At 47.7% G+C, this 12,533-nt stretch overlaps 1 protein-coding gene across 1 annotated transcript in view; it reads left to right on the top strand.

The window, feature by feature from the left end:
- Positions 1 to 12,533, top strand: part of LOC130129692 (matrix metalloproteinase-16-like) — a 101,889-nt gene that overhangs the window by 67,792 nt on the left and 21,564 nt on the right. The window contains exons 5-6 of the mRNA XM_056299278.1: positions 965 to 1,126; positions 6,928 to 7,145. Of these exons, the coding sequence (XP_056155253.1) occupies positions 965 to 1,126; positions 6,928 to 7,145 (380 nt within the window). The remainder of the gene's footprint in view (positions 1 to 964; positions 1,127 to 6,927; positions 7,146 to 12,533) is intronic.

Genomic DNA, 12,533 nt, shown 5'->3' on the forward strand with positions numbered 1-12,533 from the left:
ATCTTCTCATGCGTTATTCATGTGTCAGATTTGCCACAGATGAGGCCGTCAATTTAATAGGAACCGTGATGAATAAGTAATGCTCTTTTCTTTCCAGTTCTGTCCAGTCTTTCAGTGTGGCGACGCAGAGAAAGAGCGAAGACAGATGATATGTGAAGACACAATGGAAAGAGAAACAGAGAGAGAGAGAGAGAGAGAGAGAGAGATAAAGGAATCACGGGGTGCTGAATAAATATGGTCCTCTTCAGTTTAAGTGATGCTGTTATTCTGGGCTTCCCGAGGTCGGATTGTATTCCTGTTGGTGTGCATGGGGCCGGTATCTCAGGAAGACACGTGGAAACAAACAACAGGTTTGGTTGCACCGAGGGAGTTGGAGGTCAGGATATTTTGTTTTCGGCTTCGTGAAAGTTTCAGTCGACACGGACTGACGTTTGGTCGGGACCTGGCTGGGAGTAGCGGCTTTGAGTTTGGAGAGTGGAGCACGGTCGGGATTCAGTTTGGAAACGGTTTGGTTATGGCACATCTGCCACAGAGGGTTTCTCAGTCAAAAGGTCAATCCAGTGTGCTGTACAATCATCGGCTTACCACCGCTGAGGACTGATTACAGAGCACTGCTTTCTGTGTGTGCCTGTGTGGGCGTATGTCTGTGTATATATGTTTATGTGTGGATGTCTGTGTGTTTATGTTCGCATCTACAGTAGTTGTGCACGTTGAAAATGAGTTCCATCAAAGGCTATGGTCATGCAAGACAAGCCACTCATTAAGTGTCGCTAGGGGATTACCCGCTCTCATGCACACACACATGCACATGCATGCATGCACACACTACACTAAAACTTACACGGCCAAGCAGTAACCATCTAAAACATTCATATACACTGTTGAGCATAAAAACGACAACTCTCTCTCTCTCACTTACTGTCTCAGCTTTTCTCCACTCACCCCTCTCTGTTCTTGCTTGCAGGTAATGATTTGTTCCTGGTGGCGGTCCACGAGCTTGGCCACGCGCTGGGTCTAGAGCACTCCAACGACCCGACAGCCATCATGGCTCCTTTCTATCAGTACATGGACACAGACAACTTCAGGCTGCCTCTTGATGACCTGCTGGGCATACAGAAGATTTACGGTAAGGCCCCTTCTGGCTCTTTTACTTTCATCACATAAGTGCTAAAACCTTGGCCACTGATCAGAGTTTGACAAGTACAGCAGATTTGTTTGCTCGTCCAAAAACTGGTAGGATTCACTGTTTATTTTCTGAAGCATCAGAACCCAAATGAGTTGTGTTTTTATTACTGTTTGCTCCTCGCATGGCATAAATATTGCACAGTAGAGTTTAAAGAGCGGCAAAGTCCATGGGAAAAGGATGAAACTAAAATGTAGGTTGGCTCCTGATTTGGCAGAGTGTTGCTTGACTGTTTAAGTAGCATTGGTTATGCTCGTATTTGTCTCAACTTCAATTTCATGGCAAATTTAGGAATGACATTTTCTTGGTCAGATAGTTTGTGATTTGGTGAGACATGACATAGCCGTCCCAGAAGCTGAACCAGCTGCCAGTGCGCACGCACACACACACACACACACACACACACACACACACACACACACACAGGTGAAGGTAAGCAGGTGCCATCTGCTACAGTGGTCAAGACATCTCCCTTTGGGAGTGACAGACCTGGGCGGGCGATCAAATCGCCATCATGTTTCATTCCCCTTATATTTCTTCCCATCACCCCGTCTGTCAGGTCAAAGGTCAAGGAGGGACAGCTGACGCCAACTCCCTTTCTCTGCCAAACTTCCCCTCCGACTGCCGGAGAGATGCTGAACCTTCATACGCATAAAAGACGGGAGGTGGCCAGTTAAGATGAATCAGAAGGTGTGGTAGATTTAGATAAATGAGTTTATGCAGGCAGAAGGACAGGTGAGGTCGAATTTAAAGAGATGAGATTAAGTGAAGGAGCACAGAGAGAGAGAGAGGAAGTGGAAGGGAGGTGATGAATTTAAATATGTTAAACTGTGTTCGGACGTCTTTGATTTTTACCAGCAGGAGCTGTTTGCCCAGACAGGAGAAATTACACAGAGAATTAGAGGATGAAAATGTGAAAATGTCCAAATTAATTCTATATGTGAATGGGCTGGATGAGGAGGATCACATCGAAACAACTCTTCAGTGTCAGGCTGTAGAGCTAGCTGTCTTCTTTCTGCAGACGAATGTGTGAATATATGTGTGAATATGGGTTATTCTCATATTACGTCACATATCACGTGGCGTTAACACATCCTCCATGTTGGAGGACAACGGCTCCAATCCATAGGCTACCTCGTTGCTCTCACTGCGCGATGCTCAACGTTTTCAAAACAGCCAGAGTGGACAGAATTTGTTTCAAGGTTTGAGTCATACAGAATCGCTATCGTGGTTCGACATTTCACAATGGTTAATTTCTGCGCTGTTTTTGGTTGTTCCACTCGAGCTGACCGAGAGCAGAGCAAGTCCTATTTTTGCTTTCCGAAGATAATCAGCCATCAAGGAGAAGAAACTCGAAGGTTGTCAGAGGAGAGAAGAAAACAATTGATATCAACGATAAGTTGGGAAGATCATACCGATGAAAAATTAGTGTCATGCAGAAGTTACGATACCTGCTTTTACAAAAGGGAAAAAGCAGCTTGGTCCTTTAGAAATTTAGGCAACAAGAAAATTAGTATCTGTCTGCATCCATGTGGAGCGTGTCATTGGCCTAGTATGGAGAAAATTTACAATTTTACAAGGAACTTTACCAACAGACTACCTCAGTAATAAGGATAGTGCTGGTATGACAACTGTGGAGAAAACTGCCTTGGTTCCTTGTGCATTGACAAATGTGTGTGACTCAGTAGTTCCTTCAGACTGATACAACTTTCAAGTTATGTATTACTCATTGTATAAAACTGTTATAATATACTTTTTAAGAAACAAAAGCATTGAAAATAAATTTAACATTTACATTTTATTAGACATTATTCAATTGCATGTCAATCATCAGCAGCAGTTATAAGCTAAACCTTAAAATGACATGGTTTGAATATATTCAGTACGAGAGAGACTGATTTTGCTTTGTAAATTTGTTAACACATCGGTCTAACATATCGATAAGTGCGAGTTTTTCCATATCTCTCCTTGGTTTTCCCATCTAAAACTTGTACATCAATCTTATTCGAAGCCATCGCGGAATTGCATGAGATTGGCTTAACAGCCGAAAATCCTCAAATCGAATGTGATCCTTCGCGCCGCGAGGCCGGAACGTTGTACAATTTATTTTGCAAACTGCTTTTCGAAGAGTGGATCACAACTGCAATATGTTATTTCCCTACGTTTGTCCGATTTTCCCTTAAAATGTCATTCTTGTAAACACAGATCGACAATGAGAACTTCAGTGGTTGCTAAGGTCTTGCTGTCCTCCAACATGGCGGAGCTGTGTGTGTGTGTGTGTGTGTGTGTGTGTAATGACTCTTGAATCTTCAGTATGTACCTTTTTAGGTGGAAACAAGAACAATATACCTGTTGACTGTATTAATTTAAAACAAAACCACCATTCACACTCTCATGAACAAATACAAACCTGTCGGCCTGTCCAGGGTGCCCCCCCCCCCCAGGGTGTCCCCCCCCCGCCTGCCGCCCACTGACTGCTGGGATAGGCTCCAGCATCCCCGCCGCCCTGAGAGCAGGATAAGCGGTTCGGATAATGGATGGATGGAAATACAAAATAAATTGGATTTTTTTAGTCAAGTTGCAATTTAAAAAGGATTGTGTGTGTGTGTGTGTGTGTGTGTGTGTATGTGTGGTGTGTGTGTACATACACACAGGGTGTTGTGATGCGTCTAGTGCAGCAGTGTGTAGTTGGAGGGAAGGTGCATGTGTTCTTCCAACCCGCCTGTGTCCTTCCTGCCCTTAGCTTGCTGCCGCTGGCTAGCCTTTGTGGCAAATAGGGAAGCATGCTAGCGTGTAAGCCTTCCCTTGCCAGTACATAGCCTCTCCTTCACCAAGACTCCTGCCAGGCCTCCCCGTGGCCACACGTGGTAACTGGGGTCTTGCGGCCCCAGGCTAACTGGGCAGGGGATCTCGGAGCAGCAGTGGGCCCCAGAGATATGGTGTGCAGGCCCACCCTGGTGGACACGCCCTGGCACCTATTAACCACTGCCCCGCTGCCTTGTGGGTGAGTCTGGGAAGACATAAGGCTAAGGGAGCTTACCCCAACAGAAAAGCAAGCTGTGGCGGCACGCTTCGAGGCGGTTTCTGAAAAACTGGATTTCCAGCAGCCCCCTGCAGTTGTGTGGAGGTGCCGGTCGTCTAGGGATCCCCCTTGCCATCGGAACCATCTCCTCTACAATCAAGTCATGTGGCGTTGGGAGAAGTGCACCCCCCATGCCACTTTAAAAACCATCTCTGCTGCGCAGGTATCTTCTGCTATCTGAGTCCTCAAAGGACCCACAAATAGAAGAAGATGGTCAACAGCGGGCACGATGGACAACCAGCAATGTGTGTGTGTGTGTATGTGTGTGTGTGCGTGTGTGTGCGTGTGTGTAACTTTAACAGACACTCAACGGTAGGGAAAGTGCTAAACAAATAAGGAGCAAAATAATCCTGGGTTATATCATATACAGTGCGGTTGCCTTCATGCGGCCTTTCCTATATATTTTTCAATTCCCAATGGAAAAATGAAGCGTTTTCGGAACTTTTTACACGACAAAAGACCATTTTTTAAAAAGGTTTCAAGAGCGTTACGGCGTCACGTTAACGACGGGTCAAAGGCCAGGTCGCTAGCGTTGGAACGATGGCGACTGTTAGCGCAGCTGCTAGCATAAGCTACACGAAGAGCTAGCACCGCCGGTTAGCTTCGCCACTCGCTAGCGCCACATTTACGGTAACGACTCCGCCAAGCTGAACTTACTGTGCGGGGATTCTTAAGGACACCCACTCGCTGGAAGCTGTCTTTGCCAGGCGTTTCGAGCTTGTGTAAATAACACGGTACCAGCCCGTGAGGGAGTCTTCAGATCCCCAACCCAGCTCCTCGTCTCCTGGCACGTGACGCTGTGTCGTGGGTCCGTCTTCCGGTAACTCCGGAGCCAACTTCCGGTGGCTCCGCCGATGCGGGCAGCGTCCCGGAGATTTAAGGCTGTGAAGTGAAGGCAGTCCCCTCCACTCTTACTCAGCTCATCAGTGAAGCGGACTGGCCGACTTACAACCCCAATAAACCCTGCGTCCGTTCGCTTGCTTTGCTCATTTGCTTCTCCCCTCGTGTGTTTATTTGATCGTGTCGGTGCGTTGATTAATTTACCAGTCATACGCGAAAGCGTCGTTACTCATCTATCAATTAAACGAAAATAACGGCGAGTCAACTATTTTAGCTTCTACCTAGGCCGTAATCAAAATGGCGGCAATCGTTTATTCGTGACGTCACGATGACGGGCCTCCTTGCCGTGTCACGTGTTTCATGGCGGCGTCAACCGCTCTGCGGCCCTGCTGGACTTGGTCCCGGCCAGAACGTGGCGACTCACGTCCTCGGTTCCAGTTTGAACACTTTCAAGGCTCTTTACGCACACATTTCTTTTTAGGAAAGCTTTCACACATGTTTGATAATTACTGGTTTTGCTCTTACTCTCGTTCTTGCGTTGTCTGGTTTTATTTTTTGCGAAGGCCTTTGCGGCATTGTTTCAGAAAAGTGCTATATAAATAAATTATTATTATGATTATTTTCATTGCAAACTACTAATAAGACACGTTAGCCCCTAGCTAAAGGACTCTTACCCTTTAGCCAAGCGGTTAGTGACGTCGCCTTGTGGTGCAGTACACCCCGTTCGAATCCCGCACCGGGCAACAAAATAACCGGTTACATTGTTACTACACACCTCTCTCTCTCTCTCTCGTTCCATCTCTCTCACGTTTTCACACTTCCGGTCTTGTTTTCCTTCCCGTAATGTGATCCAGGGTTGTAAAACACCTGTGGCAAAGCCTTTTTGTTCCAATCGCCGAATAGTTCTTTTTAAACATTTCTATTTCGTTATTACAGAGGCGTCCTTGTTATTATAATTTTTTTTTTGTGCAATGACTCTTATTCAGAGCTCATTAACAGAATCCCCAGCACATCCATTTGTAACACAGGTGGCCGTGGGAGGCTTTATGGACCTTAACTAGGCTGTTAAAGTCATGCCTTTCGCTTTCTCATCCTGTTATTTGGTACTCTTCCTCTGGTTTTTCTCTTTTCCCTCCTCTCCTTTTTACAGATATCCCCCTCTCCTCTCTGCCTCTCCAGTCATAGTGACACTCATGGGCGAACGACTTAGATTTGGCCTGAACATTTCTCTGATGACCCACGTGCTAACTCAGGAGGCCGCTTAGCTATAATTAGCCCTGTAATAACGAAAGTGGTACATGCTGCCTTTCCTCGCTTTTGTACCATCCTAAATGATGGCAGGATTCTTGGTTTAATTGCAAAATTGCATAAGAGGTAGTTTGTCACCCAGCTCCATTAGATATCCCGTTCCTTTTGCTTGTGGCTGAATCCTGTAAGGGTGCGTGAAAATAACCTTTGTTGAATTAGTCTCCCGTTTTTCACTGCGACTACACACTAACCTGAGAGCTGTGCTTTAATAAAGAAGTTTTTTCCACTGCCATCGTGTAGTTTCAGATGAGTCATCTAAATCACATTATAGTATGTCTTATTATGTGGCCATTTACATTCATTGCCAAAGACGAAGTGTTGTGTGTACTTACCGGTTACACACCTAATATGAACTACTGGCTAGTACACATTAATGTTATCATTTAGTATGAGCGTTGTTTTTAGTAGCTCAGAATATTTCAAAATAGATGACCGTGATTTTTATTTCAGCTAAAATCGTACATTGATGTGTAATGAAAAGGCCTTATCCTCCATCTGCTTCCTCCTTCCCCAGGGCCCCCAGACAAGATCCCACAGCCCACCAAGCCCCTGCCCACAGCACCGCCACCCCGGTCCCACCCGCCCTCAGACCCCCGCAAGCCAGACCGGCAGACGCGACCCCCGAGGCTGCCGCCGGGCGACAGGCCGCACTACCCCAACACAAAGCCCAACATCTGTGACGGAGGCTTCAACACCCTGGCCATTCTGCGGAGGGAGATGTTTGTCTTCAAGGTAAGCGGAGGCTCCGCAGTAAAATAGAAAACAACGTGTGACACTGAAAACAGCGAGGGTGAAGGCCGGGCGGGGGTAAGGGTGGCGTGAGGGTTACCCGAGGCGTCCGAAGGTAGGGCCCCGTGACTTCCAAAACACGGATGCACTTACGGAATGGAGACAGTGAAATGGATGTCAGATGTAAACACGGAAGTGTGCCAAATTTGGAGAATCGGGGGGGAGATTATTGCAAAATTTGTGACCATATTAACTGCATGCATACATCAAGTGAGTTTGTTGTATGGGACAGAGAAAAAGATGTCGGAGCAACCGGCGTCACAATAGACAACAATGTCAAAAAAGCTAAGCATTTTCCGCCTTTGATAGCGATAGTAGAGAGACAGGGAAGAGAGAGGGGATGACATGCAGCAGAGGGCCCGGGCCGGATTCGAACCCAGGCTGCTGCAGTAAGGACTCGGCCTCATCGCTCTACTAGGTGAGCCAGCGGGTGCCCCATAACACGGTTTTATCATCATAGTTGATTACCAACCATCGTTACGCTCAAAATGGGTAAAACACGAATGAATACGGTTAAATCGGGAAAACCACAAAATGGGGAAAAAAAACAGGAATTCAGGGAAGAACCGAATCACGGGGCCTTACAAGGCGGAGGGGGTGTTTGTGCGCCCCTTCCCTCTCGGGTATCTCGCAGCCTACGGCACGCCTGGACGGCACACTGGTTGTTCGGTCGGCACACCTGACCTCTACAGTTCTGTATGAAGGAATTAATACGCTTTGCTGCCACATCAGCTTTTCACTTTTAAGGAAATTGTGTTAGCGCGCTTGGTGTGCGTGACGCCTTATGTTTCATTATCTCAAATATTCCCGAAGGACACAAGTAGTCTGAAAGGAGCTCTTTCTCCCGACGGGGTTTTTTTCTTCTTCTTCACGCTATTAACTTACATAGAAAGAACACTGTGCCCAAGGAAAGAATGTGTTAACCAAAACAGAGGGATGAATCCAGTTTCCTTCGGCCCAACAAAGACACCATGGTTGTCATTCTAATCCGAGAGAGAAGGTACACATGCCCGTTAATGCGTCTTTATACTTGGTCTAAGCTCATGAGCTCAGGACTTTGGCAACCCGCAGCAAGGAGGAGAGGAAAACCTTGGGGCCACACAAAGCCATCCTGTGTTCTCCACAGAGGAGAGAAAGAGTGCCTGTGCTGCTTTGTGTGTCTGTCTGTGTGTGTGTGTGTGTGTGTGTGTGGACTATTTTTCTGAGGATATAAATAGATAGTATTCATTGGCTAAATAAGAAGCTTGTGGAACCGGGAGGGGGGGAATCCCCCCGCTCTCTATCTGGGCCTTTTTTAAATGACCAGAAAACGTGGTTTTGCATCAGGTCGCGGCGAGAGAGGTACCTTTACAGCACGCCGACGGATCCGAAACCGGGAAATCGAGCCAGCGTCGGTGTGGTCGAGAGCCAGACCCTGATGATGAAGCCTACGCGCTCTATAGCAAAAAACTACAATGCATCGCTCCTCAAAGACGCGTTTTAGCCATCGTGTGAAAACAGTAAAGTCCACTCGGCCCCCCTCAGAAGCCCCTTCTCCTGTGCAGTGAAAGTTGCGACAAGTCATGCAATCCCGAAACAAGCACACTTCCCTGACACAAGCGGTAATATCGGCGGGCGGGGTAAGATCGTTTTACTACTAATATCTGAAAATGGGAATTACGAGACCTGAAACGAGATGAAATGCTTTGATAAGCTCGTCTTTTCGTGCAGCCTAACACACCTGAACACCGAGTGAAACGGTGCAAACACCCACTGGAAGGTGCCTTGATGCGAGTCTGTTACACACCCACTGACTCGCACTTCCTGTTTCCCCCCCCCCCCCCCATTCGTTTCATTTTTAGGAGGAGAACTGGTGCCCAGCACAGTGTGAAGTTGGGTTTATCTGCTGTCGTGCGGAACAATGAACCACTGTCCGTCAATGTTGCTTTGTGTAATTTCTCGACAATACAAGCCCCGGCGTTCCCCCGGCCCGTAATTACTTGGCATCGATTGGCACCCACCCCCCGCCCCCCCCGATGTGATGGGGGCTCTTATCGCCGGCTTTGTTTTAAAAGGCCCCAATGAATGCTTCTCCCTTTCTCTAGCCGCGCTTTACGAAAAAATAGCCATTATCTTTTCTTGCGGCGGAGAAGAATCACGGCGAGAACGAGGGAGAAAAAAAGCGAGAGAGAACGAGAGAGAAAAAAAGCGAGAGATGAGTCGTCGCCTTTCACAAGAGGAGACTTGAAGTGTGGGCAGAACACATCGGGACCACCGGAACAACAGCGGCCAACACCCGAGCGCGTTCTTTGGCGAACGCCGCGTTCCCGCTGTCCACCTAAGGCACGTCATCTGTCATTTAACCTTCAGACGTGAAGGGTACGAGATTCGATAGCAGAATTTACGAGGCGGTATCTGAATAATCAAGAATAATCAGGTGGCTATAACATAATGGCTTGTTCGTGTATTGTCCCATTTTTTTTCATATCTTTTCAGAAAACGGCTTTTCCAAGAGCCAAGTATCATATTAATGCTCCTCTTTAATATATCTTCTCCCGCGGCAGATGAAGCCGCCCAACCATAACACAGTCAATCTGGAATCATAATTAGTGATGTTTGTATTCCTTGGGAACTGTGTCTTGATGTATTGCCTCCCAGAGCGAGCCAAGGCCTTGGTGAAGGATTAAGTACGGGTTTAATTGATGGCTGACAGAGGCACGGCGAACGAGACGGCGAGTTAGTCGGACACATCGAGGAAGCTCTGGGAGAAATACGGATTTAGCCGAGCAGGATGTACGCTCGATTTTTACTTGAATTTTGAATTTTTGTGATTGCTTGTTCATGTCAAACACAAGAGTGAACTCGCCTTTGTCTGGTTGATGGCAGGACCGGTTGTTTGGTCAGTCGGTGCTGTTGATGCAGTCGGCTTGCATGGTTTGGCTCCGCTCACTGTTCCCACTTGATTGTTTTGGAGGGGCCCGGCCGGGTCCACGCCAAGTCATTAGAACTGAGATCTCAGCAGTCTTACAGCCCCCAAGGCCCACAGGTGGTCCAATAATGGAAAGTAGGGGGCTTTGGCAAGGAGGATTTATCTGCCGAGACATGGCAGACACTCAGACGTGGTTTTGACTGCTCGTGCATTCATACCGTGGAAACCGACGCGCCTTCGCTCAAACCGATTCGTTATGGCCCTTTTATTTGCGCTTACTCACCAAACCCCATGTCAGCACACATCTGTCTGACCACGGACAACCTGCGCCACGCGTTCAGCTCATCGACACCCTGCACAACGCGGGGACCCATTTGAACACTATTCCCAAGCGAGGACCTCCATCTGAATGAGACCAGCTTGGCCCCAAAAGGGAAACTCAGATGGAGGCAATATGAGCACATTTGATGACGTATCTATCGTTACCGAGAAGCAAGCGATATTCATCCGGGATACGCACACCTGACAATGAATCGAAATCTGCGATGTGATGAATTTGCTCGCTTGTCTACTCCCTTTTACAAATGGATCGGCGTCTACGGGTTTGTGGTTGGCCTTTTGCAACCAATTACATGTAAACGACTGACTTTCTTCCGGTTGGAGAGCCATTGCTTTGTCTGTATACGTTTGAAAAAACATACAGGGTGTGGGAAAATTGGACACCAGCGGGCGAATAACAAATTCAGCGTGTGTCTGCGAGTTTCCGAGACTTTTGCAGACCGCGGCCGGTGATGTTAATGATGCGTATTGGAGCAGAAATCTGCAGGGCTTCAGTCGTCCTCTGCACTGTTTTGGAGCAACGAGAAAATGACATACAAGCGTGTCTCCAACCTCTGGCCTTGCAGAAACAGGATCAGGATCACTTGGTTTAAATCACGCTACACTCCCTTAATCGGGAAAGTAGTTTGTCGTCTTAATTAATGATGACCGAATTCAAATTGTTCCACTTCATTTATAATTGCAGGTTTTTTGAAAAGCAAGCAGTTCCAAATTACCACTGTGGTACGACAGTGTTTCATAACCACAGCTGGAGAGCATGACGCATTCTATTCTGAAGGGTTAGGCGGCACGGGCCTCACTCAGGTGGACTTCCGGCCTCCTTTTATTCAACAGGGTTATTCGGTTTCCGCAGATCACCGCACACACTCACGCATATCCCGTGGCACAGCTAAAATTACACACCTACCCGCCGTCGCAGCAGGCTCACACGCACGCACACGCACGCACACGCACGCAAAGGATTTCCTGTCGTTACCAGATTTGAAAAGCACTGACAGATAATTCCCAGTGCCATCCGTCATTTCGACAGAATCAGCACAAGGAATCGGCCGTTTGGCCGAATGAATGCTTGAAAGCGGGTTTATTATTTTTTTGTCATTTTCTCATTAATCACAGTTGTGCAAATTTGAACTCTTCATTAGTTGCGTTTCCAGCCACCTGTTTTTATGCGAATTTTCAATCTGCTCACCCCACCCCCCCCTCCGAGTGGTAACTCCGAAAATATGGGGGAAACTCTCGAAATAGGAGAAGGTTTTTCGCTTGGGGAGGTGGAGAAGGTTTTTCGCTTGGGGAGGTGGAGAAGGTTTTTCGCTTTGGGGAGGTGGAGAAGGTTTTTCGCATCTTGGGGAGGTGGAGAAGGTTTTTCGCTTGGAGAGGTGGAGAAGGTTTTTCGCTCGCTTGGGGAGGTGGAGAAGGTTTTTCGCTTGGGGAGGTGGAGAAGGTTTTTCGCACCTTGGGGAGGTGGAGAAGGTTTTTCGCTTTGGGGAGGTGGAGAAGGTTTTTCGCTTTGGGGAGGTGGAGAAGGTTTTTCGCTTGGGGAGATGGAGGTTTTTCGCTTGGGGAGGTGGAGAAGGTTTTTCGCACCTTGGGGAGGTGGAGAAGGTTTTTCGCTCGCTTGGGGAGGTGGAGAAGGTTTTTCGCTTGGGGAGGTGGAGAAGGTTTTTCGCTTTGGGGAGATGGAGAAGGTTTTTCGCTTTGGGGAGGTGGAGAAGGTTTTTCGCTTTGGGGAGGTGGAGAAGGTTTTTCGCTTGGGGAGGTTCTTCGCTTGGGGAGGTGGATAAGTTTTTTCGCTTTGGGGAGGTGGAGAAGGTTTTTCGCACCTTGGGGAGGTGGAGAAGGTTTTTCGCTTTGGGGAGGTGGAGAAGGTTTTTCGCTTGGGGAGGTGGAGAAGGTTTTTCGCTTTGGGGAGGTGGAGAAGGTTTTTCGCACCTTGGGGAGGTGGAGAAGGTTTTTCGCACCTTGGGGAGGTGGAGAAGGTTTTTCGCTTGGGGAGGTGGAGAAGGTTTTTCGCTTGGGGAGGCGGAGAAGGTTTTTCGCACCTTGGGGAGGTGGAGAAGGTTTTTCGCTTGGGAAGGTGGAGAAGC

The sequence above is a fragment of the Lampris incognitus genome, chromosome 19 (assembly GCF_029633865.1).
Source record: "Lampris incognitus isolate fLamInc1 chromosome 19, fLamInc1.hap2, whole genome shotgun sequence".
Classification (NCBI taxonomy): Eukaryota; Metazoa; Chordata; class Actinopteri; order Lampriformes; family Lampridae; genus Lampris; species Lampris incognitus.